The sequence below is a fragment of the Pezoporus occidentalis genome, unplaced genomic scaffold (assembly GCF_034315485.1).
Source record: "Pezoporus occidentalis ecotype Australia unplaced genomic scaffold, CSIRO_AGI_Poc_V1 ctg92, whole genome shotgun sequence".
Classification (NCBI taxonomy): domain Eukaryota; kingdom Metazoa; phylum Chordata; class Aves; order Psittaciformes; family Psittacidae; genus Pezoporus; species Pezoporus occidentalis.
The window spans coordinates 767418-789430 of NW_026916284.1; the positions used below are offsets into that span (position 1 = coordinate 767418).

At 52.1% G+C, this 22013-nt stretch overlaps 3 protein-coding genes across 6 annotated transcripts in view; 1 reads left to right on the forward strand and 2 right to left on the reverse strand.

Annotated features, from left to right (window-relative positions):
* CCND3 (cyclin D3) overlaps window positions 1–336 on the reverse strand; it is a 34288-nt gene extending 33952 nt beyond the window's left edge. The window contains exon 1 of the mRNA XM_062605556.1: window positions 318–336. The gene's annotated coding sequence lies outside the window, so the exon portion shown is untranslated. The remainder of the gene's footprint in view (window positions 1–317) is intronic.
* TAF8 (TATA-box binding protein associated factor 8) lies at window positions 255–6405 on the forward strand. The gene is made up of 8 exons (XM_062605543.1): window positions 255–369; window positions 1481–1637; window positions 2195–2293; window positions 2534–2596; window positions 3009–3133; window positions 3317–3464; window positions 4167–4309; window positions 4713–6405. Exons 1-8 carry the CDS (start codon window positions 310–312, stop codon window positions 4854–4856), a joined length of 939 nt encoding a protein of 312 aa, XP_062461527.1. The 5' UTR covers window positions 255–309; the 3' UTR covers window positions 4857–6405.
* A 745-nt stretch (window positions 6406–7150) lies between these two features.
* Window positions 7151–9834, reverse strand: CIMAP3 (ciliary microtubule associated protein 3). 4 transcript variants are annotated; one of them, XM_062605571.1, is made up of 6 exons: window positions 9438–9813; window positions 9046–9188; window positions 8771–8869; window positions 8130–8263; window positions 7741–7867; window positions 7151–7430 (listed from the first exon to the last, which is right to left on the reverse strand). In XM_062605571.1, the coding sequence occupies exons 1-6, from the start codon at window positions 9460–9462 to the stop codon at window positions 7425–7427; spliced, it is 534 nt and encodes a 177-aa protein (XP_062461555.1). In that variant the 5' UTR covers window positions 9463–9813; the 3' UTR covers window positions 7151–7424. The 4 variants fall into 4 exon arrangements, with proteins under 4 accessions (XP_062461555.1, XP_062461553.1, XP_062461552.1 ...); XM_062605569.1 differs by having other exon boundaries at window positions 7151–7345; window positions 9438–9812; XM_062605568.1 differs by lacking the exon at window positions 7151–7430 and having other exon boundaries at window positions 7472–7867; window positions 9438–9820.
* Window positions 9835–22013: the final 12179 nt, after the last annotated feature.

The window sequence follows — 22013 nt, forward strand, 5'->3', positions numbered from 1 at the left end:
TGGAACACTGAGGCTCGGCCTGGAGCGCGTATTGCTCCACGCAGGAAAGCCCACGGGTACGGGGTCCCTGGGCGCTTCTCAAGCGTTAATAGGGGACGTTTTCCTCAGGGACACGGCTGTTCGTGGGTAGGGGCACCGCGGGGTGTCCTCCCTGGTGCCCCGCACGGTGTGAGGGCCCCGGCAGCAGCACATCCCCGCGGCCATAGAGACGGGCCCGACCCCACGGCCAGGCCGCATCTCCCCCCGCCCCACCTCACACACTACAGATCCCACAATGCCCCGCGCGAACCACCACAGCGCAGCCCGCGCATGCGTACAACTCTCTATAGCGCCAAGATGGCCGACACAGCGACCGGTAGCTCCGGCACGGTAACGGCGGATTCTTACCGGGAAGCGGGGAAGGCTGCGGAGGGAGGATCCCGCGGCACCGGCGGGGCGGCAGCGGATCGGTGCCTCCAGGGCGCTGAGGAGGCTGCGGCCTGCCCGCGGGGCTAAGAGGCGGAGGCTGAGGGGAGGGGCGCGCTGATTGGCTGAATGACCGTAGGGAGGCGGGGTTCGGCAGCTGGATTTGATTGGTCGGGAAGGGGCCGCGAGGCGCGCGTGGCAGCGGGGCGGCTGTTTTTAAAGGGACCGCGTTCTGCGGCACGCTGTGTGTGAGTGTATGTGTGCGTATGTATGTATGTATGTATGTATGTATGTATGTATGTATGTATGTGTGTGTGTGTGAGTGTGTGTAGATATGTATGGATGCATGTGTATGTGTGTATTCATGTGCATGTGTATATGTACATGTGTATGCATACATGTGAATGTATCTGTATATGTACGTGTATGTATGAGTGTATGTACACACGTGTTTTGAAGTATGTATACGTATGATTGTATGCAGATGTATTCATGTGCCTATATGTACGTGTATGTACACGTGTATATGTGTGTGTATGTGTACATGTGTGCGTATAAGTGTGTGTGTGTTTGTGTGCATGCATATGTGTTTGTGTACAGATGTATATGTGCATGTGTAAGTCCGAATGTATTTGTATAGGTATGTGTATGTGTGAGTGTATGAGTACATGTGTTTATGTATGTATACGTATGATTGTATGCATATGTGTGAGTACCTATATGTATATGCATGCAAGTGTGTATATGTGACTATATGTGTATATGTATATATATGTGTATGCATACATACTTGTGTATATGTACATCTGTACATATATATGTGTATATATGTGTGTATGCACATGTACTTGTCTATATGTACATGTATATGTATATCTGTGTGTATATATATGTGTGTATGCACATGTACTTGTCTATATGTACATGTGTATGTATATCTGTGTGTATATATGTGTGTGTATGCACATGTACTTGTCTATATGTACATGTGTATGGATATGCACACACATGCGCGCGGTGCGGCGGCAGGGTCCGCTCCGTGCGCGCTGTCCCAGCGGGGCTGTTGGTGCCGCAGCGGGCGGGTGGGAAGCAGGCGAGCACCCCGGCCGATAACTACTACCTGGCTCGGAGGAGGACGCTGCAGGTGGTGGTCAGCTCCCTGCTCACCGAGGCCGGCTTCGAGAGCGCCGAGAAGGCGGCGGTGGAGACGCTGACCGAGATGCTGCAGAGCTGTGAGTGCCCGGAGCTCAGCCCGAGGCTCCTCTGTTCTCCGCTGTCCCACTGGCTCCTCACGCTTCCATCGTTTGGGTCATTCCCCCCCCCCCCCCCCGGTTTTATTCCCTGGTGTAATAAATCATCCGTGTGCTGGGCTGCATCCTCAGTGCAGCAGGTTCAGCCTGGAGGAGAGAAGGCTCCTTAAGGGGAGACCTTAGAGCAGCTCCAGTGCCTAAAGGGGCTGCAGGAAACCTGGAGAGGGGCTTGGGACAAGGGATGTAGGGACAGGCCAAGGGGAATGGCTTGAACCTGCCCGAGGGGAGACTGAGATGAGCTCTTAGGCAGAAGCTCTTCCCTGTGAGGGTGCTGAGGCGCTGGCACAGGGTGCCCAGAGGTGTTCACGCTTTGATTTTGTTATGCTTTAATTTTACATCCTGTAAGACACTGGATTTTGGGAGCTAATTTTCATTCCTTGCTAAATTTGCCAAAGATTCATTTCTCTTGAAGCTATAAGCATGTGCTCAGTGCCTGACTCAAAGCTCTGGTGGGGTTTCTTGGCTTTTTCCCCCCATAGATATCTCTGAAATGGGCAGGAGCGCCAAGTCCTACTGTGAACACACAGCCCGGACACAGCCCACGCTCTCTGATATCGTGGTTACCCTGGTGGAAATGGGTGAGTGGTTGATAGGACCCCCTGATTCCAGTAGCTGCATTGGTAGGAAGCTCTGTTCCCCCCATTCTGGTGCTTGTGGGCTCTATATAACTGGATGCAGTATGAATACATGCAGAGTGCATCACCTTCTTTCTCATGTAATTTGGAACCCTTGTAAATAAACGTGGTGAAGCTCAAGAGGGGTGAACTGGGGCAGGATAAACTCCTGGTGTGATTCCTGTTTCCTCTTTTGTGTCCTAGGGTTCAATGTTGAAACGCTTCCCGCATATGCCAAGCGCTCCCAGAGGATGGTCATCACTGCCCGTATGTGAGAAATCCCTTCTTTTCTTATGCAGGAAACGGGAAGTAATTTGTCATTTCCCTCTGTTGGTGTCCAGAGAGCTCCAGCTTTTCTGGTGGGGGATGCAGCCAGTGCTCCTGGAAGTGCTGGTTGGGTTAAGGGCTCCTGTAGGTGGAGGGAGGCAGCCTGTGCTGAGTCAGTGCCTTTGCTTTAGTTTTCTCAGTGCACATGAGAGTCCTCAAGGTGGTTTTGTTCTCCTTGTGTAGGAGAGAGGGGCCAAGTAACGCACGTTCCCTTCTGGAATGAGAAACACAGTGGGAAATTACTGCTTGTGGGATGTGCTCTAGGGGAGGTCATAGCTCAGTGGGGGCTGGCACCTTATGCCTCACTCTTGGCAGAGCGAAGCTGCTGATCTGTGTGTGTGCTTTACTGCAGCTCCTGTGACAAACCAGCCCGTGACTCCCAAAGCCCTGACAGCCGGGCAGAACAAGCCACATCCATCCCACATTCCCAGCCATTTCCCAGAGTTTCCGGATCCTCACACTTACATCAAGACACCGGTGAGTGAAAACAGAGATTTTTATGCCATTTGGGACCTGTTTGAAGTCAGTGACAGCACTTGCTGGAGGATTCTGGCCGATTGACATCTCTAACTTGCTGGAAATCAATGTGCACTGTAGGTCAGTACAGGTGGTGAATTTTGGCTGTCTAATGGTGCTCTTTACCTTTCCCTCCCTCCACAGACATACCGGGAGCCTGTGTCTGATTATCAGGTCCTGCGGGAGAAGGCAGCATCGCAGCGGCGCGATGTGGAGCGAGCCCTCACCCGCTTCATGGCTAAGACAGGCGAAACACAGAGTCTCTTCAAAGATGATGTCAGTACGTTCCCCTGTGAGTACCTGTAAATGACAGCATAAGTCCCTTAAAGGTCTTGCTACTGCAGGAGGTGAGTGCTCGTGTTGTGTTTGCCCTTCCAAGGCACTGGAAGGCTGGGAAATGAGGAATTCTCTATTTAAAATGGGGATGAACAAGAGAATCAAAGGCAAGTGGTAGGCTTCCACCCTCACCAAAAGCTCGCTTTCTTCTCGTGGCTGATAGGTGCTAATTTCAAAGCTCATCCCAATCCTGTCTCTCTGCCCCCCTGTAACTTCTGGACAAGTGATTTCTTCTCTCTCACATTCTTGTGGTTGGCAGTGAAGGTTTTCCTGTTTCTCTGTCCATAAAGCAGTGATGAGTATTCCCACTTTCCCAGGCTCACTGACGGCACAGATGCCAAAGTTACCTTGAGGGGAACTAAGCAATGCTTATGATACGGAGGTCAGGAAGGACTTTTTAGGTTGCTGTAATGCTATGTCCTTGGCTGGAATCATAAAGGGGCCTCAGAAAATAGAAAGTTAGAGACTGCTATCACTTAGGGACAGGGATATTTCATTCCTGATCCTTGGGAGCAGCAGGAAAAGAGTGTGTCTGTGTTTAAAACCAGAACCAGTGACAGTGTTCGATCTAAGTAACTGCTTGGCTTTGTGCTTCATGATGCCTGTGTTGAGGAGTCTTCTCCCACCTTGCTGACTGTGTCTTTTGCCCTCACCCTAGTGATTGCTGCCAGGCCTTTCACTGTCCCCTACCTGACAGCTCTTCTCCCCTCTGAGCTGGAGATGCAGCAAATGGAAGAGACGGATTCATCTGAGCAAGACGAGCAGACAGACACTGAGAACCTGCCCCTGCACATGAGCACGGTACGCTCAGCTGGAGAGGTCGAGGTCGCTGGGGCCTGATGTTCTTCAGCTTATGAAACCTGGTTCTTCATCTGTCTTCCTTGCAGCTGGGCAGAGTGGGGGGAAATGGGCAGCGTGGGTTGTGTTTTACCAGGTGTAAATGGCTAAGCACTGTCATGGTTCCTTAACTTCCTGCAGGGTGCAGTGCATCGTGGCCTTTGGTTTCAGTGTGATTGTCCCACACTGTTCCTGAAGAGAGTGGTTCTTGTGGTAGAAATCGAGCCCTCACCTTTAATACAGCTCTGTGTGCTGCTGTTTGTCTTGGCTGTTGCTGTTGCTGATCTGTTTTGCCCATAGCTTATATGGTTTGAACTTCTAAGTCTTGTTTAACCTCACTTTGGTTGTTTTACACGTACGTTGGCAGGATGATTCAGGACCTGAGAAGGAGAACGCTTCGGTGTTACAGCAGAACACCTCCCTGTCAGGCAGCCGGAACGGGGAGGAAAACATGATCGACAATCCCTACCTCCGCCCGGTGAAGAAGCCCAAGATCCGCAGAAAGAAGTGAGGTGTGTGGCCAGTTGGCTGCTCAGAGGAAGAGAAACCTGGAGGGGGTTTCACTTGCACAGCAGCTGGGGAGACGCATGGAGCAAGACAGGAAAGGCAGAAGCAGAATGAGCTCTCTCTGCCTAGTGAACCACACTCTCATCCTGGTCTGCAGTGCTCCCTCTTCTCCCTCTGCTCTCCTGCTGACTTGGAACAATTGCCATAAAAGCATTGAAGGCCACTGGGTTCCAGATGGGAATTGTCTGGTTTACTTTGGTTTGTTCTCACTGTCATAGGATTTACTCTCGGAAGAGATGGGGGACATGGAAGGTTCTTGTTGCTCAGTGCATCCCCATGGGCTCTGCAGGATACAAAGGCATCATTCATTTGTGGCTGGCTGGCAGGCTAGGAAAGAAACTTCTGCAACCAACCCTGCCTGGCCCTATAATCTAAGGAGCATGTATTAAAAGAGGCAGAAAAATCCCAGAGAGGTTTCTTTCTTTGGATTCTTGGCAAGTAAAAGCAAACAGACTTTTCCTTTCTAAACTAAAGGTGGCTGGTGCATCGGTAAGAGAGTGTACAGAGTGAGGATGGCATTTTATTCCCACTTTTCTGTCTGCAGCTGCACTTCAAAGTGCTTAAGTGTGGTGTTTACCCTGTTCTGCTTTGAGGATATTTTCCAGCGGTGTGAATGGCAGCATTCAACAGCTGCTTCAGGCTATTTTTCAGTTCTATTGTTAGTTTCAACACAGCACAACTCCTTGGAGAGTTCCTGCCTCCACCAGTTGGTTTGAAAGATGCTGTGCTAAAAAACTTGGAATACAGAATAAAGCTGTATGATAAAGCAGTCCACAAGGCCATTCTATTGATTGCACTTTATTTTGCCCAAAACACAAGCTTTTATCAATAAAAGTTGCTCTTTTTTTTTCCCCCCTCTTTATTTCCCTGGAGCAGAAGACTTTATTTCAGCAGTGAAAATAACTGGTGATGGAAGTATTGTAATTGTTAGCTCCTTCTGGATGGCTTTGCTTTCATTTTCCTCAACCTTTTCTTAGGCAAAATATAAGTTAAATTCCTTTGACAGAAGACTCCTGTAGTTCGATCCGGGCTCCAGAGCATCTCTTCTGGATGAGAGCGTGGGGCAGGGAGAGGCAGCAGAGGCTTCCAGGCAGCTCATGGTTTCCTAGAGGAGTAGCTGAGTGCAAGGAGCCTCTTGCAGCCCCCACGGAGATCAGGGTTCTGTGTGTACATATTGAGGCATCCTCCCAAGCCTCCCTCTTCCCCATCACTCATGGAGGAAGGAGATAAAAAGGAGGATTGTTTCAGTGAGGAACATTCTGGACTCGGATCTCTAGCAAAAGAAGCCCTGTGTGTGCCATTGTCACTTCTGCGGTGCCTTGGTTGTACAGAGATGTTGTGTATGTTTGTATATATGAAAATGTTTATCTTTTTTTACTTGGATTAAGCATTTTTGGTAATGAGAAAGCCCCTCTGGGGAGGGGGAAAGTGTAGAATGAAACCTGTGATTTCTATGTTCATAATAAAAGAAACTTTATCTCCTACAAGCAAAACTGGCCGAGTCCTTGAAGTTTTAGGGGTGGAAAAGCATCTGAAAGGCATAAACCCCAGGTCTAAGACAGTGAATCGTACCCCTTCCTGCAAGAGATGGCAGCTGCACATCAGCAAGTAAATCCCTTTGTGACAGCTGCTGCTACAAAGCGATCTCTTGTGGTTGTGAAGGGGCCAACGTGCCTAGGAAAGAAGCAGCTGTTGCAGGGCAGATGTGAGAGCACTTGAACCCCAGAAGTGGGCAATTGGAAGAACGCATTTTGGTTTTATAGCTGAAACTGGGCTACAGGTAAAATATGCTACAGAAACACGTAAATAGACCCAAAATACCTGAAAGCCTGCATCGTGACTGGGAGTGACAATGAGAACGAATGCTGCCTGCCCTGAGCTTTCCCCTGAGGTTGAATCAAGCCTGGGATCACACAGATTGAGTCTGTGTGTGGAGGCTTGTAAACGTTTATAGCAGTCCCTGGGGTCTGAGTTGTACATTACAGAAACAAGTGATGATGAATGCCAGGACCTTTCTGTTTCAGGCTAAATTTAGCTTAATTAGCAGCATGTTGCTGGAGAACATCTTCTTCATGTCAAGAGGGAAAAAGCTGGTAATGCAGAAGCACATCATCCAGGGTCTGAGCCATCCCATCCTCTTACCCTCAGATGAGTGCTACTTAACAGAGCTGCTGGCTGTGCACAGAGCCTGGATGTACAGCACCAGGTAAACACAAACAGTGACAAGAAACCTCTCTTTCTGCAATGCTTTTATTTGGAGAGGCTGCCTAGTGCAGATGAGCGTCTTCAGGAGGAGATGGGAAGCAAAGGTGAGGCCTGAGGTGCCCCTCTGGGAGAGGGGGACGTGGCAGCAGCTCTGGCTCCTCAGCTGAAGTATAAACTCAGGTAGGCCACTCGGTTCCGGTGTCTCCTGAATTCTCTGTCTATGGTTATCTAAAAGACAACTCTTAGCTATTGGTGATGCCAAGTGCTTCAGAGCAGCACAGGAAGGTGTGAGATGGTGTCGAGAACCTTAAATCTATGTTTCAAATGGGAAAGGCTTTGTTTTCAGCAGATAAATCTGTGCTCTGGTTTCCTCTCTTTGTGGATGGAAACTTCCTGAGCAAATGTCTTAACAGAAGGGGGTTATTTTGGAGGACAGTAATTGTTTTTGCACTTCTCAGATAGAAAATCACTTTATATCTTGTGCCCCAGGCTCATAGAGCCATGTACCCAGCAGCCCAGTGAGGAAATGATGCCAAAACACGGTGCAAACACAATGTAGCCATATAATTTTCTCTGTCAGAAGCATTAAGCAAGGAATAACATCCCCTTATCCCTGTCCTTACCTTTTGTACCTCCATTTTTAGCATCCTCCTTGGTGGCATCGGCACTAAAGACCAGTCTGGGGAGCCAAACTTCATCGGCCAAGTGATTCTTTTGTGTAATTGCTTGTCTGCTTCATAAGTTCCAGGTCTAAAGAAAACAGGCACAGAGTAGCTTGTTTCTGGATCTGGAGTGTGATGGTTGCAGTACCAGAAGTTACCCACCCTACCTTGACCCATGGGAGGAATGCGTGTTGTGGTCTTCCAGGCGTGCAGAAGACTAAAGACTAAAGCAGGGAAGCTTTTTGAAGTTAATAAGAGCATTTCTTGGACCTCAGGAGCCCATCTCCCGTTTATGTCTTAGTATTTCTCTCTGCTTATGATGGAAAACACAAGAAAATGAGTTACTTTACCCAGGGAATAATTCCCTATCTGAAGGCTTATGTGGAAATCGCGGTGTCTTAGTGTAAAACGGAGCATAGGCAGGCTGGCATTCCCTCTCTTTCTTCCAGAATGGGTGGTAGGTTGCTGGGCTGGGAGTCACAGTCTGCAAGAGAGAAGATTTCTATAGGGAAGACCATTGCTGTATGCTGTGAGCAGCAGCCTGGGCATCACAGACCTGCTGTTCAGTGCATGCTCTGATGGCACAAACCCCCTAGAATAGATCAATTCTATACTCCCTACCCCTACCCAGTGTGTCCTATGATGTCTCTCCTAATAAAGGGTTATTCTAGAGAGTTTGGACCAGAAAACACTAGTTTGTTCAGGCAGGAGAGCTGATTTTGCCTCAATATGTCCACTTACATGTGTGTGTATGTGATACAAAGGAATGTGTTCCTACAAATGCATATGTGGATGTTGCCAGAGCTCATATGTTCAATGATCAGTCCCTAGGCTCAACACCTACCACCACACTATGTGTAAGGAGATGTGTAGCCACCGTATGTAGTAAGTTGGAGGCAGTCCCAGCAAATGGGATCAAAAGTGATCTCTGTGTTGGGAACAGCCTCTTGCAAAGCTGCAGCTCTGCCACTTCACCCCGTGCCTTTCTTACCTGTGGCTGTGTTTGGAAACGCTGGGCTGTCCTTGCTCCTATCACATAGCCTCTGGTGCTCACAGGTTTGTTTTCCAAGGAGTACCTGAAGCTGCTTCTCTGCAATACAAAAGCACAAGTGTCTTGCTGACACCACTTGCATTAAGGCAAGGGCAGAAGGACTTGAGCAGCAGACGTTATTTTCCTATTGATTCCTCTCCTTGCCATGGTCTTAGTGCTCCTGTCCTAGGTGTCTTCCATGAAGGAAAAGCTCCGAGCAGGAAAACTGCACTCACCTCTTGGCTCAGGTAGCAGCCTGGCCCAAGCGAAGGTTGTCCCCTGATGGACTTCAGCTGGATTCCCAGCCTGTCTGGAGCATCGTGCAGAGGGAACATTTTCCTCTCTTGGCATGTTCCAAATGAGATCGGCTTCTGCACGTCTGGGAGACCAGGAGATAAAACCAGGTCCTGCTTTTTTTTCCCTTCTTAGGTCCCTGAGGCTGAGCATCCCTTTATCTCCCACATAGGAATTTCCCCTGACCTATTAGTGCACCCTTTGGATGCCTGTTCCCTCCTGCTCCAAAGGCTTCCTTTGATCCCAACCTCAGCAAAGAGCAGCTTAGCAGCCTGGTTGTGGGAAAGCCCAATGCCACCATGGCAAAAGGAGCCCTGGTGCCCGCAGGACTCACCTCTCCGTCCCCCCCCTGCTGCCATGCTGCCGGGCTCAGGGGTGTGTGTACTCCCCGGTTGCTATAGGCACGGAGCAGGGAGTGCTGCAGGGAATGGTGAGGATGGCAGCGCCTGAAGGGTGCAGGGAAAAGAGGATTAAAGGTGTCCCTGTGGGTTGTGCTGTGATGACTCCAATGGAGGAGCTGCTGTTTTCACACTGTAAAGTCATAGGGAAGAGGTCTCGGGGGAAGCAGGCAGGACCCTTCTCCATGCTCTCCTTTGTGACACAGCCCCATCTGCCCCATTGTCCGCTCTCTTTATCCCTCTGCCTTGCTCTCATGGGAGGGCACCAAGAAACACTTGGGAAATGCCATCCTGGAATTAAGACCAGCTGGTGGATTCAGGCCCTTCCCTGGGTACAAGTGTGAGCATCATGAGAGTATCAGGGGGGACACAGGAACTGGGGTCAGGTGCTGCAGGTCCAGGAGTCCCTGTGACCTGAGCTGTCTTTTATCCTATAGGATATCTATCCTATAGGATCCTATATTCTATAGGATCCTTTTCTCCTATAAAAGCTTGTTTTATTTTGCTGTTTGCACGATGCGATGCTCCTAGGGTGGGATTCTGGGTCTGGAGTGGGTGATATATAGGGGATGATGAAAGAGCTTTCCCATGGCACCCTCCCATCTCCTGTGAGATGTGTTTGTCAGCTGGCTCTCAGCAAACTCTCTAAAACCTGCTGTTTTCCCCCAAAACCTGAATCACCCTGGACCTGCCAACCTTGTGTGCACAAGCCATTGCTTTAGGGAGGTGGTTTTGTTCTCCCTGCCCTTGCTGTGGAGGGGACAAGCGTGCAGGTCAGTGAGCTATCCATCACAAACGCATCCCACGTGTAGGTTTTGGATGGGTGGGAGAAGCTCTGGGATGTTGCCAATGGAAACCTGGGGAGAGCTGTACCTGGTTTGGATCTGATGTTCCTCACTGCAGGCGGGCACCTTGCTACCACCATGGAGGCTTTCTGCTGCCAGAATGCTCCTCCTTAGTGTGGAGTGGTGCTCCTGGAAACTCCTTGGGAATTTCCTATGGGATTATACTCCAGATATGCCTGCATGTACCTATATACATATAGCCTGTGTTGGGAGTAGCACAGAGAAGCTGTATTTGTTGGAGTAATCTAGGAGCAAGCATGAGCATCGCTATCTCCTATGTTAGACGTTTCTCCCCTTAATGATGGACACGTTTCCAGCTCTGGAGCCTTTTCCTCTCATTTCTTTCCCAAATGGTTCATGGAATGTCTGAAGCTTGTTTGCTGAAAGCTTCTGTGGAGGAGATGTGTAATCCTGATGGCAAAACAGAGGTAAGCTCCTTCTGCCGGCTTCCTACTCTTTGCCTTTTGAGAGAGTCATTCCATGAATCCAATGAGGAAACTGAGTTAAAGGAAGAGGTTTCCCTGCACATGCAGCAGGGAAGTTGGCCCTGAAAGCACCGCAGGAGGCAAATCAAAGCAACGTTAATACCGTTTTAACCAAGGAGAGAGCATCTTCCCCCGGCTCCACAAGGCTCAGCGGCTGGGTGCTCTCAGCAATTGCAACACCCAACGGTAGGTGTCAATGTTGCTCGCTCTTCCCTGAAGCTGGAATTCCTCCCTCGCAGCTTTCGGATAGCATTTCAGGAAGCAGTGGGCTTGCAGGCCACGAAGCTTCGCTGCTGCTCCTCTCTGTTCCATCTCAAAGACAGAGCCGAGGTTCGCAGCCCAGTTGTGGCACTTCCCGATACAATGGATGCTCCATTCTGGCTGCAGGGAAACAACCGGGATAAAGGTTTGCTCGGTTCATCCCTCCAGAGCTGTGTAACCTCCATAGGACATGGGTGGGTTAGAGCAAAAGAGGAGCTATTGAGCAGTCGTTTTGCTGATAAGCTCAGGAATCATCGCCTACAAAAGAGCATCCCAGTGCCTTGGCAGAGTGATGCTAAATCCATGCTTTTGGGCTATCGCAGGTGTTTAACTCGTTTCCTCATATCTCTAACAAAGGATTTAGGCTACTTTCTCCTTCACCTTTCCTTACCAACACAGTGAGTATTTACTACAAGGGGAAATGTCAGTTTATAGCTGGAAACATTCATTTCCCTGGCTCCATGCTACGTGTGTGCATGTAATGTGCCTGTTCAAGTGGCTTTGGGTGAAGCACGCCTAAATCTTATGTGGCCTTGGCATAAGTCCCTTATTAATCCGCTGGGAAAAGGGGATTTGGAACCACCTCTGTTGTGTGTAAGGTTCCCAGACCTTTCTCTGTTCGGCATTGTGGAGCAAGCCCTGGTTTTCACCCTGGCAGAACATGAGACAAAGCAGCCCCAGCAGATGAGTCACTGCAGTGGTGAATGTCACATCCTGACGGCAGCTCAGCAGGTCCCAACCACTGCCTGCTTTGCCTCAGAGCTCAATATGCTTGATAAGCATTTTATCATGAAGATCAGAGCGCTGTTATCTCCTCCTTCCTGGCAAGCTACATCTGAATCCTGCCGCCTCCTTCCTGGCCATAGCAACAGCTTCAAACTCCTCCCCAGTGCTTGAACCTTCTGGGGCTCAGCTCCTGCTCCAAGGCCCGGAGAAGGGAATGTCCTGCTGATGCCAGCACATGTCAGTGGCCTATAAACTGCCTAAACTGTGCTGTGTCAAATAGTGAACCTTTGGGAGCAGCCAAAAGCAGGCAGAACAAAACCAGCGACTCTCTTGTGCATAAATGCCTGCAGCAAGCAGTAATCCTTTATCTTCACTTCACTCAGGGGTGGGTTTATGTCTTACAAGGTCTGAGCTTTTACCTTGCTTTGTTGGCAAAGGGTTCCCTGCTTGGCTTGGCTTCAAATCTAGGAGGAGGAATAGCAAGGAATCACTGATGCTACTTTGAGGTGTGCTGCTTCCAATGCTCAGTTTGGGAGGTGGCAGGAAATAACGCGTTCTTCCTCTGGGTCCTGTTTTAGACAGAGGGATGGTGGAGTTTCTTCTTGTCAAAAGTGGGGTGAAAGGTACCCAGAGTCTGCTCATCTTGGACCCAAAAGAATAACTGGGACCCTCTTTGCCTCAGCTTTATTGCTCTGCACGTCCTGAGGTTGGGAGTGTGACAGAGCATTAAGGAACGATGGCCAGGGTGGCAGGGACCAAAGATGTGACAGTCGGGCTCCACTTCCAGTCTGGTCTGTACGCCCTTGCTGAACTCACAGCCACTGTGCTATGATGCCTGTAAATGGGGTAATGAAAATGGGTCTCTCCTTCCTCCAAGTCACGTATCCCTGTGCAGCACCCAGAGCTGGCGGTGCCTGGGGTGACAGGACCTGGGAAAAAGGAGGTCGCTGGTCCCAGTCCCTTTCTGTTCTGAACACATCCCTCGGTCCTGACGCTGCTGCCAGGAGCAGCATCCCATGGGAAGCGCAGCCGGAGCCAGCGCTGCTACCTGCAGCCTGACATGGTCTATCCAGGAGCACAGGCTCGGCAGGAAATGGCTGGTGTTTGGATCCACGGCAAGAAATGAGGAGCTTCAGAGCTCCTCAGGTTCCCTCCTCCAGCAGCAGGCCTCGGGCAGGCACCCTGCCCATACAGGACAGCCAGGAGAGACTTGGATCCCTTTGATTCCTATGCCCCTGGCTCATTTGTTTAAAGGTCTTTAGTTTTCAGCCTGCTCTCCCCAGTATTAACCATTAACTCCTCGGGACAAAGCCTGGATCTGTTCTGCTTCACCCCATCCTCCTGTTGGCATTCGCTCTCCCTTCTCCCCACCGCTCAGCGAGTGGAACCGGAGCGGTGCCAATGCTCCGATCCCTGCCTCCCCGGGGGAAATTCTTGCCTTGTGCGTGTACCTTCCCAGAAATACCACCTCTGACTCAGCCAGGTTACGAAACGCTGCAGCCATTTCCCCCGCTACTTCTGCTCAGCCTCATCACTGATTCACCTCTGGTCCCAGGTGTGTTTCCCAAGGGCTCACAGGGCTCTTTTATGAGGGATTTGACGCAGCGACTGCAAGCGCCCATTGCGTGTTCTTCCCTCCGAGCACATCTTTCATCCTCCTTGTTCCGTTGGCACCGAGCTGCTTTAATTAGGCTCTCTAAACAAATCTCCAGCTCCTCTCTGATGTCGTGAAAGGCTCCGACTTGATTCCTGACCACCCCGGTCCCCAAATAACCCCCGACGGGGCACTGCAGGCATCCTGCTGACGTCCCCTGCCGCTCGGGATGGAGGCAGCGAGCTCAGCCTTGCCGGTGGCATAGCGCGCTCTGTGCCCCGCAGCTCCTTCCACCTACTTGCATCCAGGTGTTGGTCCCAGGAATCCTTTGCCCTGTCTGTGAGCAAGTGAGGACAGGCCCTGGAAAGGGGCTTGTGTGCATAGGGGACAGGTTCACCACCTGCCTGTCCCAATGCAGGTGTGTGCAGGTGGGCAAAGCCTGCTGCGAACGGGTTAGAGGGATGAGCATGCACCCAGGTGTGCCTTTAGCTGAGGAGATGCCACACGAAGAACCCTTTGTTGGGGCTGCTCTGGGGTTTTCTGCCTCGGTTTTTATGTTACATGGCGTTTCTATAGGCATTTTATGTGGGTTTTGTATAAAATTCATGAATTTAATAAATTTCTTCAAGGATATAATCTCCAAACCCCCCACTTCACATTGATAATGCCTAAACTGTCCTAGGCTATTCCTTAAAGAAACATCAGCACCAAGCACTCCATCTTGACCTTCCTGCAGTCAGGATTCCCACTGGCAGCTTCAATCAGGCTGCTCCATGCAACAGGACCTGTTTTCCCCATCTATCTCATCCCAACAATCCCCATTATCCGTGAGGGAAGCCCCGGATGCCTCGGATTGGGAGCTGAGCCTATCTGAGAGCATTGGGTGCTAACACAGAGCCATAGATCTGGTCATCCCCATTAACCTCAAGCAGGGCACAGGACCTTCCTTTCCAGCTTCTCCTTGTTCCCCTGAGCCCTCCAGAGGAGGCTCAGCCCCAGCCCAGCACCTCCGCTCCTCTAATCCCTTCCTAAACTCTCCTGCTGAGCCCGCATCTGCCCCAGCCCCATTCCCAAGCTCCCCATCCTGAGCCATCTGTGCAGGGAGGAGATAAACTCCCATGGAACACCGACCAGGAGAGCTCTGGAGCAACTGTTGCTGAGCCGATGCAGGCGGGGAGGAGCTGCCTCCCCGCTGTAATCCAGTGGGAAGAGCAGCTGGCTCTAAGCGCATCCCAAAGGAGCCGCGCTCCTCTCGCTGACGGCCGCTCTCGCTCCATCAGCGTGATAAAGGCTGTTGGAAGAATTCAATAGCGCGTTGGGCCCTACAGGTTCTAGCAACCAAATAGCCCTTAAATAAAACATCCAGCGCTGGAGCAGCGGCTTTAGATCCCCTTCGACCTCAGCTGCTTAAAATAGCCCAGAGAGCAGCCTGGCCCCTGCTCAGCTTTCCTCAGCGGGGTGAGACGTGGCCTTAATTCAAGGCACAGACGTTATCTTTGTGCCCAGCCTTCACCGGTTGCTGCCCGTGCTTGGAAGGGGCAGTTTTGTTCCAAACTCTCCCCAGGACGGGGTTGACCTCAAGTGCTTCTGTCCCCATTCAAGGTTTCCATCCCTGGGGCAGCGCAGGGAGCAAGAGCCTTCTCCAGCACAGCCCCATTAGAGCCAAGATGGGTCAAGCCGTGCCTTAAATCCCTGTATGGTGCCATGGGAGGGAAGAGGGTGACCCCCCTGCTCCCGCAGCAGCCAGGGCTGAGCTGCGGCTCAAGGGGGCACAAGGGGGGCTCGGTGGCCCCTTCCCGGTAATTCCCTCCCGCAGCCACAAGGGGGAGCCACAACCACCACGGAGCCCCTCGGGATCCCCCCCCATGGTGGGGCTGGGGATCAGCGTTGGATGGAGCCTTGCTGCCGGCTGAGGAGGCACATGTAGGGCAGGGACAGCGAGGGTGTGCGCATGGAGGGTGTAGGGATGGAGGGTGTAGGGATGGAGGGTGTACACACATGGAGGATGTACACACATGGAGGGTGTACAGATGGAGGGTGTACACACATGGAGGGTGTACACACATGGAGGGTGTACACACATGGAGGGTGTACAGATGGAGGGTGTACACACATGGAGGATGTACACACATGGAGGGTGTACAGATGGAGGGTGTACACACATGGAGGGTGTAGAGATGGAGGGTGTACACACATGGAGGGTGTACACACATGGAGGGTGTAGAGATGGAGGGTGTAGAGATGGAGGGTGTACAGATGGAGGGTGTACAGATGGAGGGTGTTCACACATGGAGGGTGTAGAGATGGAGGGTGTAGAGATGGAGGGTGTAGGGATGGAGGGTGTACACATGGAGGGTGTACAGATGGAGGGTGTAGAGATGGAGGGTGTACACACATGGAGGGTGTACAGATGGAGGGTGTACACACATGGAGGGTGTAGAGATGGAGGGTGTACACACGTGGAGGATGTACACACATGGAGAATGTACACACATGGAGGGTGTTCACACATGGAGGGTGTACACACATGGAGGGTGTACAGATGGAGGGTGTACACACATGGAGGGTGTAGAGATGGTGTACAGATGGAGGGTGTTCACACATGGAGGGTGTTCACACATGGAGGGTGTACAGATGGAGGGTGTACAGATGGAGGGTGTTCACACATGGAGGGTGTTCACACATGGAGGATGTACACACATGGAGGACATGCACACTGTGCCACTGCCCCTGGTGCACAGCATCAGATGGTTTGGGTTGAAGGCACCTCAAAGTTCACCCATTTCCATCCCCCTGCACTGGACCAGGTTGCTCCAAGGTTTGGAGCGCTGCTGTCAGCAGGTTATGGGAGAACCCGTGTGTGCTGGGGACGGGAGAGCATCTCACCAGGGTTATGTCGCTTGGGCTTCCAGGACAGGAGCCGTACTTCAGTGCAAAGCCCATGAGCCCCTGCCTCCTGCCTGGTCCTATGTGAATCCAGCCCCATTCTGTGCTGGCCGGTGTCCCTCCGAGCACATCCAGCACACAGCTCTGCCTGCTGCAGCCAGCACTGGAAGCGCAGGGAGGCTGAGGACTTGGAAGAGGCAAAAGTGAAATGCATCAAAGCAACCAGCACTCATTGACTTGCCCAGGGCGATGCCGCAGGGGAGGAACGCGGTGGGGCGTGGGATGGGGCCCTGGGAGGAAGGGCAGTGTCTTGTGTCCGTATCTTTCATCACAGGGACTTTCCTGGGGCTGATCTAGGGCAGAGAGAGCCTTGAAACGCTGCCAGGGTGCTTTGGGGGTAGAGGAGGAAGCGGAAGCGCCTGCATCAGAGTCTCCTGCAGCAGCAATCAGGCACGGTGAGGGGGGAGAAGGGACTTCCCTTGGGTTTGCTGAGCCTTGGTTGCACCCATAGGGGGATGAACAGAGCCATGGATGGGACACAGCCTGGACGGACTCACTCTTCCAAGCACCCAGCGCCCTGAATGGGCTCCCCATCAGGAGCCCCTTATTGCTGCCCCAACCCCTATAAAGCCTTCAGGACCACCACGAGGACCCCACAAGCCCTGCAGCAGGCTGGGGATGCTGCGGTCCTGCCTCTGCTCCCAAGGGAAGCAGCGTCCGTGCTGCCTTCTTTGGCTCGGTGCTGGGTGCCCGTCACCCACGTCACCTCTGTAAGCAGCTCTGGCCCTCATCCTGCTGCGGGGCTGATCCTGCTGACGTGCGCAGAACACCCCACGTCAGGGAAAGGGAAGCACAGGCCTTTTATGGGTGCAGACTCCATCACAGTCTATTGGCCCGAGCGGAGGGGAGGGCTCAGCGTGAGCGGAGCTGAGCTCTGGCGCTCATTCAGCTCCAAGGGCTGAATTTCAGGCCTGGCAGAGCTCCTCTTCCTCTCCACTCAGCACAAGAGCTTCCCTTCTCCTTTACAAGCATCATTTCAGTGCTGATAATGCTGGTCCAGCGCTCATTTTCCTTCTCTGACAGCAGCCCCCGTTCCAGCTGCTCTCATGCAGCTGCATCCCTGTGCTCTCAGGCAGAGGAACAGGCATCCGGTACCCACAAACCTCAGTTTCATGTCCCGAGGCAGCACCCGAACGGGGGAGCTTTTAGGGGTTCATAAAGGCTCTGTTTGCTGAGCAAGAGAACTGGAGTGGCAAAGCAGAACCATTCCATAGCTCCAGCTCAGCCTGGGAGCTCTCAAGTGCCTGGGAAAGGGATGAACCAGACCTGGATCAAAGCATACTTGAAGTTCAGGGTGGTTGATATATATATGCACACGTATCTGGACAGTTTATAAGGGGTCTTTTAGGTAGGCTTGAATGCGATCCCTGCCCCACTGCTCCTTGGCTTCTGGGAATCTTGTGTCCTCTATGGATCTTGTGCCTTTCCCAAGCTAGACACATCCATAGCCAGGCACCAGCTGCAGCTCTGGCCCTGCTGCTCCATTGCTCCACAACGGCCTCCCTGGGAGATAAGCTCTGTCCTGTGCCTGTGTGGGATGGGTTAAAGGGATAAAACACTCACAGAGTCAGGCCTTGCCATAGGGGAGCATCACACCCAGCTCTTTAATCTCTCACCTTATCAGCAGCCATGGGAACCTGCCCGGTAGGGTCCTAGAGGGAGACACAAAGTGGCTCCATGGGGAATACTTGTGCTTGGCTCCTGTTGGTCAGAAGCTTTTCTAGCCCAAGTGTGAGGCCTTTTCTTTGCATAGTTAAAGCTGCATAAAGTGTCATTAGGCAGCCCTGTGTAATTAGGGCAATTATGGACGGTAAGCGCCCCACAGAGTAATTGTGGCCAAGTTTTAGCATCCCCAAGGGCGTTTCTAGGGCTGAAGGTGGCCCTTCAAGTGATGTACCTGCTTACATGCCTCTAAAGCACTCAACTTAGGCGTGTCTGGGGTGGCATCTTTGAAGGGGACACATTCTGCTCCTGCTGAGGCTCATCTGGATGGAGAAGGGCTCTTTTTTCTCTTTCTTCTTATAAAGGTTTGTGTCTTGTTTCTGTTCTGACCAGGCTGAAACCGAGACCAGATGCGAGTGACCCACAGTGAGCTGGGACCCGCCACAAGAAGGGCTCGACCTCAAGAGCTCCATGGAGGAGCACGGGGTCTCCGAGCAGAAGCTCACTTGTTTCTTGATGAGGAATTCCAGCCTGGTTCCCAGAAACCTTCCCGATGGTGCTGACGTGACAAAACTGCCTCCAAGTGTTTTGTTGATAGTGGTGGGGATGGGAGTTCTGCACATACCGGGAGGTTCCTCCCTTAGTTCCTGTTCTTTTGAGACTAAAGGCAGGGCTCTGCTTTCTTCTACCCCTTTACTGGCTTCCTGCAAGCCATCGTGGCCACTGACCTCTCTGCCCAGGCCGTATCCTGCTCTTCATCTTGGCTCTCGACCTGGTGTCATTCTATCCTCACCCAGAGAAACAGGAGCCAGGAGCTGGCTGATAACTGCACGTCAGCATCAACCGATACAGGAGGCAGAGCTGCCTGAGCACTGGGACCTCAGTGTTCATAGAGTCCCAGCCTGGTTTGGGTTGGAAGGGACCTTAAAGCTCACCCAGCTCCAACTGGACGCAACAGGGACCCCTTCCATAGAGCAGCTTGCTCCAAGCCCCTGTGTCCAACCTGCTCTTGAACACTGCCAGGGATGGGGCAGCCACAGCTTCTCTGGGCACCCTGTGCCAGCGCCTCAGCACCCTCACAGGGAACAACTTCTTCCTTATCTCCAACCTAAATCTCCCCTGTTTCAGTTTGAACCCATCACCCCTTGTCCTATCACTACAGTCCCTATGAAAAGCCCCTCTCCAGCATCCTTGTAGCCACATTCAGACACTGGAAGCTGCTCTGAGGCCTCCACTCTGCCTCTCTTCTCCATGCTGAACAGCCCCAGTGTTCTCAGCCTGCCTTCAAATCAGTGCATTTAATGCTTTTGCTAGCTTCTAAGAGGCTTGAAATCCCAGTGGCTCCTCTCCCCAGCCCAAAACACACATCAAGAGCGCAAACTCAAATTGGATTTTATTCTTTATTCCTTTCCTCTGCTTTCAGCTGCCTCCCGTGTTCCAGACCCCCTCGCGGCTCTGCAGAGCTCACAGTTTCAGTTTTCCTCTTAGCATTAACCTTTCCTTAAGGAAAAGCTCCCCCTTTTTGCAGGGGGGGAAAGAAAAGCTTCAAACACGAGGAGATCTCAGGCGCTGGCAGCTCTGAGCAGGGATCTCCAATGGTGGAACAGAACAGTTTGAGCACGTTTTCCTTTGCTAGGAAGAGGGAAAAGAGCCATTTATGGCAGGCAAATGTCTGTAACTGCCAAGCAAGGGCTCCCCTGGGCTCTGGAGCAGCCGGGCTGTAGGTGCCTGGGTTATTATGGGCTGCTTTGTATGGTAAAGGGAGCCTCTGGTTGCCTGCTCGCTGCAGAAACTGCTTCGCTCAGGAGTGCTCTTGAGATGGAGGGAGGGGAAGGCAGGAATCTGGGCCCCTTTGAAGCTCTGTTTCCTCTTCCTGCAGCTTCCAAGGGCATGGATAGGAGGCAAAGTTAGCATGGAGAGAGCTGCAGGCACAGCAGGGAGCGGAGGTCCCTGGTGGCTCGCATGGGAGTGATGGGTTTCCTGCTCCACTGCGCCATGTCCGTACGGAGCATCCACGATCCGGCCCCTCTGCATGAGCAAGGGTGTTTTCAGTGGGGAAGGGCTCTTTGCAGCAGGGTTTGCCTCACAGCGACCTTCCAGCTCCTTCCACTCATTAGAAATGCACCTTTTCAGGTTCACAAGACTCCAGGTGGTTTTCCAATGGGAAGCGAGCCTCCATGTGCATCAGGAAACAGAGGCACGTACTGAGAAGTGAGTTCCTTTTGCCACTACAGAGCAGGTGGGTGCCACAGCAGGATCAGCCCTGTCGTGCTTTGCTGTGACTCAGTTTTACCTCCTGGGAACAGGGGGGGAAGAAATCATAGGATCATGGAATGACAAAATGGTTTGGATTGGAAAGAACCTTAAAGCTCATCCAGCTCCAAACGCTGCCATGGGCAAGGGCACCTTCCACTAGAGCAGGGTGCTCCAAGCCCTATCCAACCTGGCCTTGGGATGGGGCACGTTGTTCCTTTTACAACCAGTATCTGTTCCTCCTGTGACACAGCTCACCCCATTCTCCATCCTTCCCCATCCCTATCACAGATCTTCCCTTTGCACAACTGTCACCTTGTGGGGAGCAGCGTCCGTGCTTTGGATCTCCAGTCATTGCTATTGGCATCTCTCAGCCACCGTGATTGGGTTTTGGTGCCTGCTGGAATTCCAGAGGTGCTGTTTGCTCCCAGCCAGCCTCATTGACCTCCCTGTAGGACACAGGGACATAGCTGTCTGGGGTGGGAGTGGGACCATCCCTGCCATTACAGGTGGGTGGGGTACAGCTGGGTCCCAATAGCATTAATTACAGCATGAGCTGGTGATGAGGACAAGCACTGGTCAGCAGGGATGCCCTGAAGCAGCCAGGGTGCCCAGCGATCCTGGTGGCTCAGGATCATCCATGCTCCAGCAAAGTGCTTGGACCCAGTGATGCTTTGAGCATCCCATCCCATCCCATCCCTGGCATACCTCCTGGAGACTGTTTCCAGTATAGCAAAGCTCTGCTTCGATGAAGGAGGTTGAAAAGAGCCTCTTGTGTGAAGCTCCTGGGTTCTCCTAAAGCCAGACCTGAGTCCTGAGCCAAATTGAGCAATAGATCCAGGCCTTGGCCAGGCACCAAGGTCTGACCTGAAACCGGCTCAGGAATCCAGCCCCCACCTTCCTCTGCTCAGATGGACCCAGATAAAATCACGACTCCCTTAATTTCCCCTAAACACGGGTAGAAGAATGCCCCCAGAGACACTGCGAAAGCCTCCTTGGTGCTGAGCCACTGAAATATGAAGAGGGAGCTTATGTGCTCTGGGGATTGAGAGATGTGGCTCTGCCCCGAGATCCAAACCCACATGAACTATTTGTGCAACTCAAAGCCATGCCCAAACCCAGAGTTTTGAGTAAATGATCCCCACTTTAATAACTAACCCAGTCTCGTCACACCCCCCTGGCAGTGCTGGGTGGATTCCAGCTCTGAAGTCAGGTATCTCATAGACATCAGAGCAGCTTCCAGTGTCTGAAGGGGGCTACAAGGATGCTGGAGACGGGCTCTTCGTAGGGACTGGAGTGATAGGACAAGGGGTGATGGGTTCAAACTGAAACAGGGGAGATTTAGGTTGGAGATAAGGAAGAATATATACATAGGAGGGTGCTGAGGCGCTGGCACAGGGTGCCCAGAGAAGCTGTGGCTGCCCCATCCCTGGCAGTGTTCAAGGCCAGGTTGGACACAGGGGCTTGGAGCAAGCTGCTCTAGTGGAAGGGGTCCCTGCCCGTGGCAGGGGTTGGAGCTGGATCAGCTTTAAGGTCCCTTCCATCCCAAACCATTCCATGATTCCATGATCTCCTCAGCTCCGGCCTTGCTGGCTTTCTTGAGCCACAGAACTTTCTGTGGGACTTCTGCAGGAGGCAGAGACAAGGAAACCACCTCAGCTTCCTCTGCTGGCGTCTGTAAAGAGCAAGCAAACACAAGCAGGTCTGCCTTTGCTCAACTGGGCTTCAGCGGTACCCGCA

Excerpts from the sequence above, each read along its gene's own strand:
- TAF8 (XM_062605543.1), top strand. The coding sequence starts at position 310 with ATGCGTACAACTCTCTATAGCGCCAAGATGGCCGACACAGCGACCGGT. Across the intron at positions 370-1,480 it reads CGACCGGTAGCTCCGGCACG|CGGGCGGGTGGGAAGCAGGC; the intron begins GTAACGGCGGAT and ends TTGGTGCCGCAG. Across the intron at positions 1,638-2,194 it reads GACCGAGATGCTGCAGAGCT|ATATCTCTGAAATGGGCAGG; the intron begins GTGAGTGCCCGG and ends TTCCCCCCATAG.
- CIMAP3 (XM_062605568.1), bottom strand. The coding sequence starts at position 9,462 with ATGGCAGCAGGGGGGGGACGGAGAG. Across the intron at positions 8,264-8,770 it reads GTTTCCAAACACAGCCACAG|ACTGTGACTCCCAGCCCAGC; the intron begins GTAAGAAAGGCA and ends TCTCTCTTGCAG. Across the intron at positions 7,868-8,129 it reads GATAGGGAATTATTCCCTGG|ACCTGGAACTTATGAAGCAG; the intron begins GTAAAGTAACTC and ends TGTTTTCTTTAG.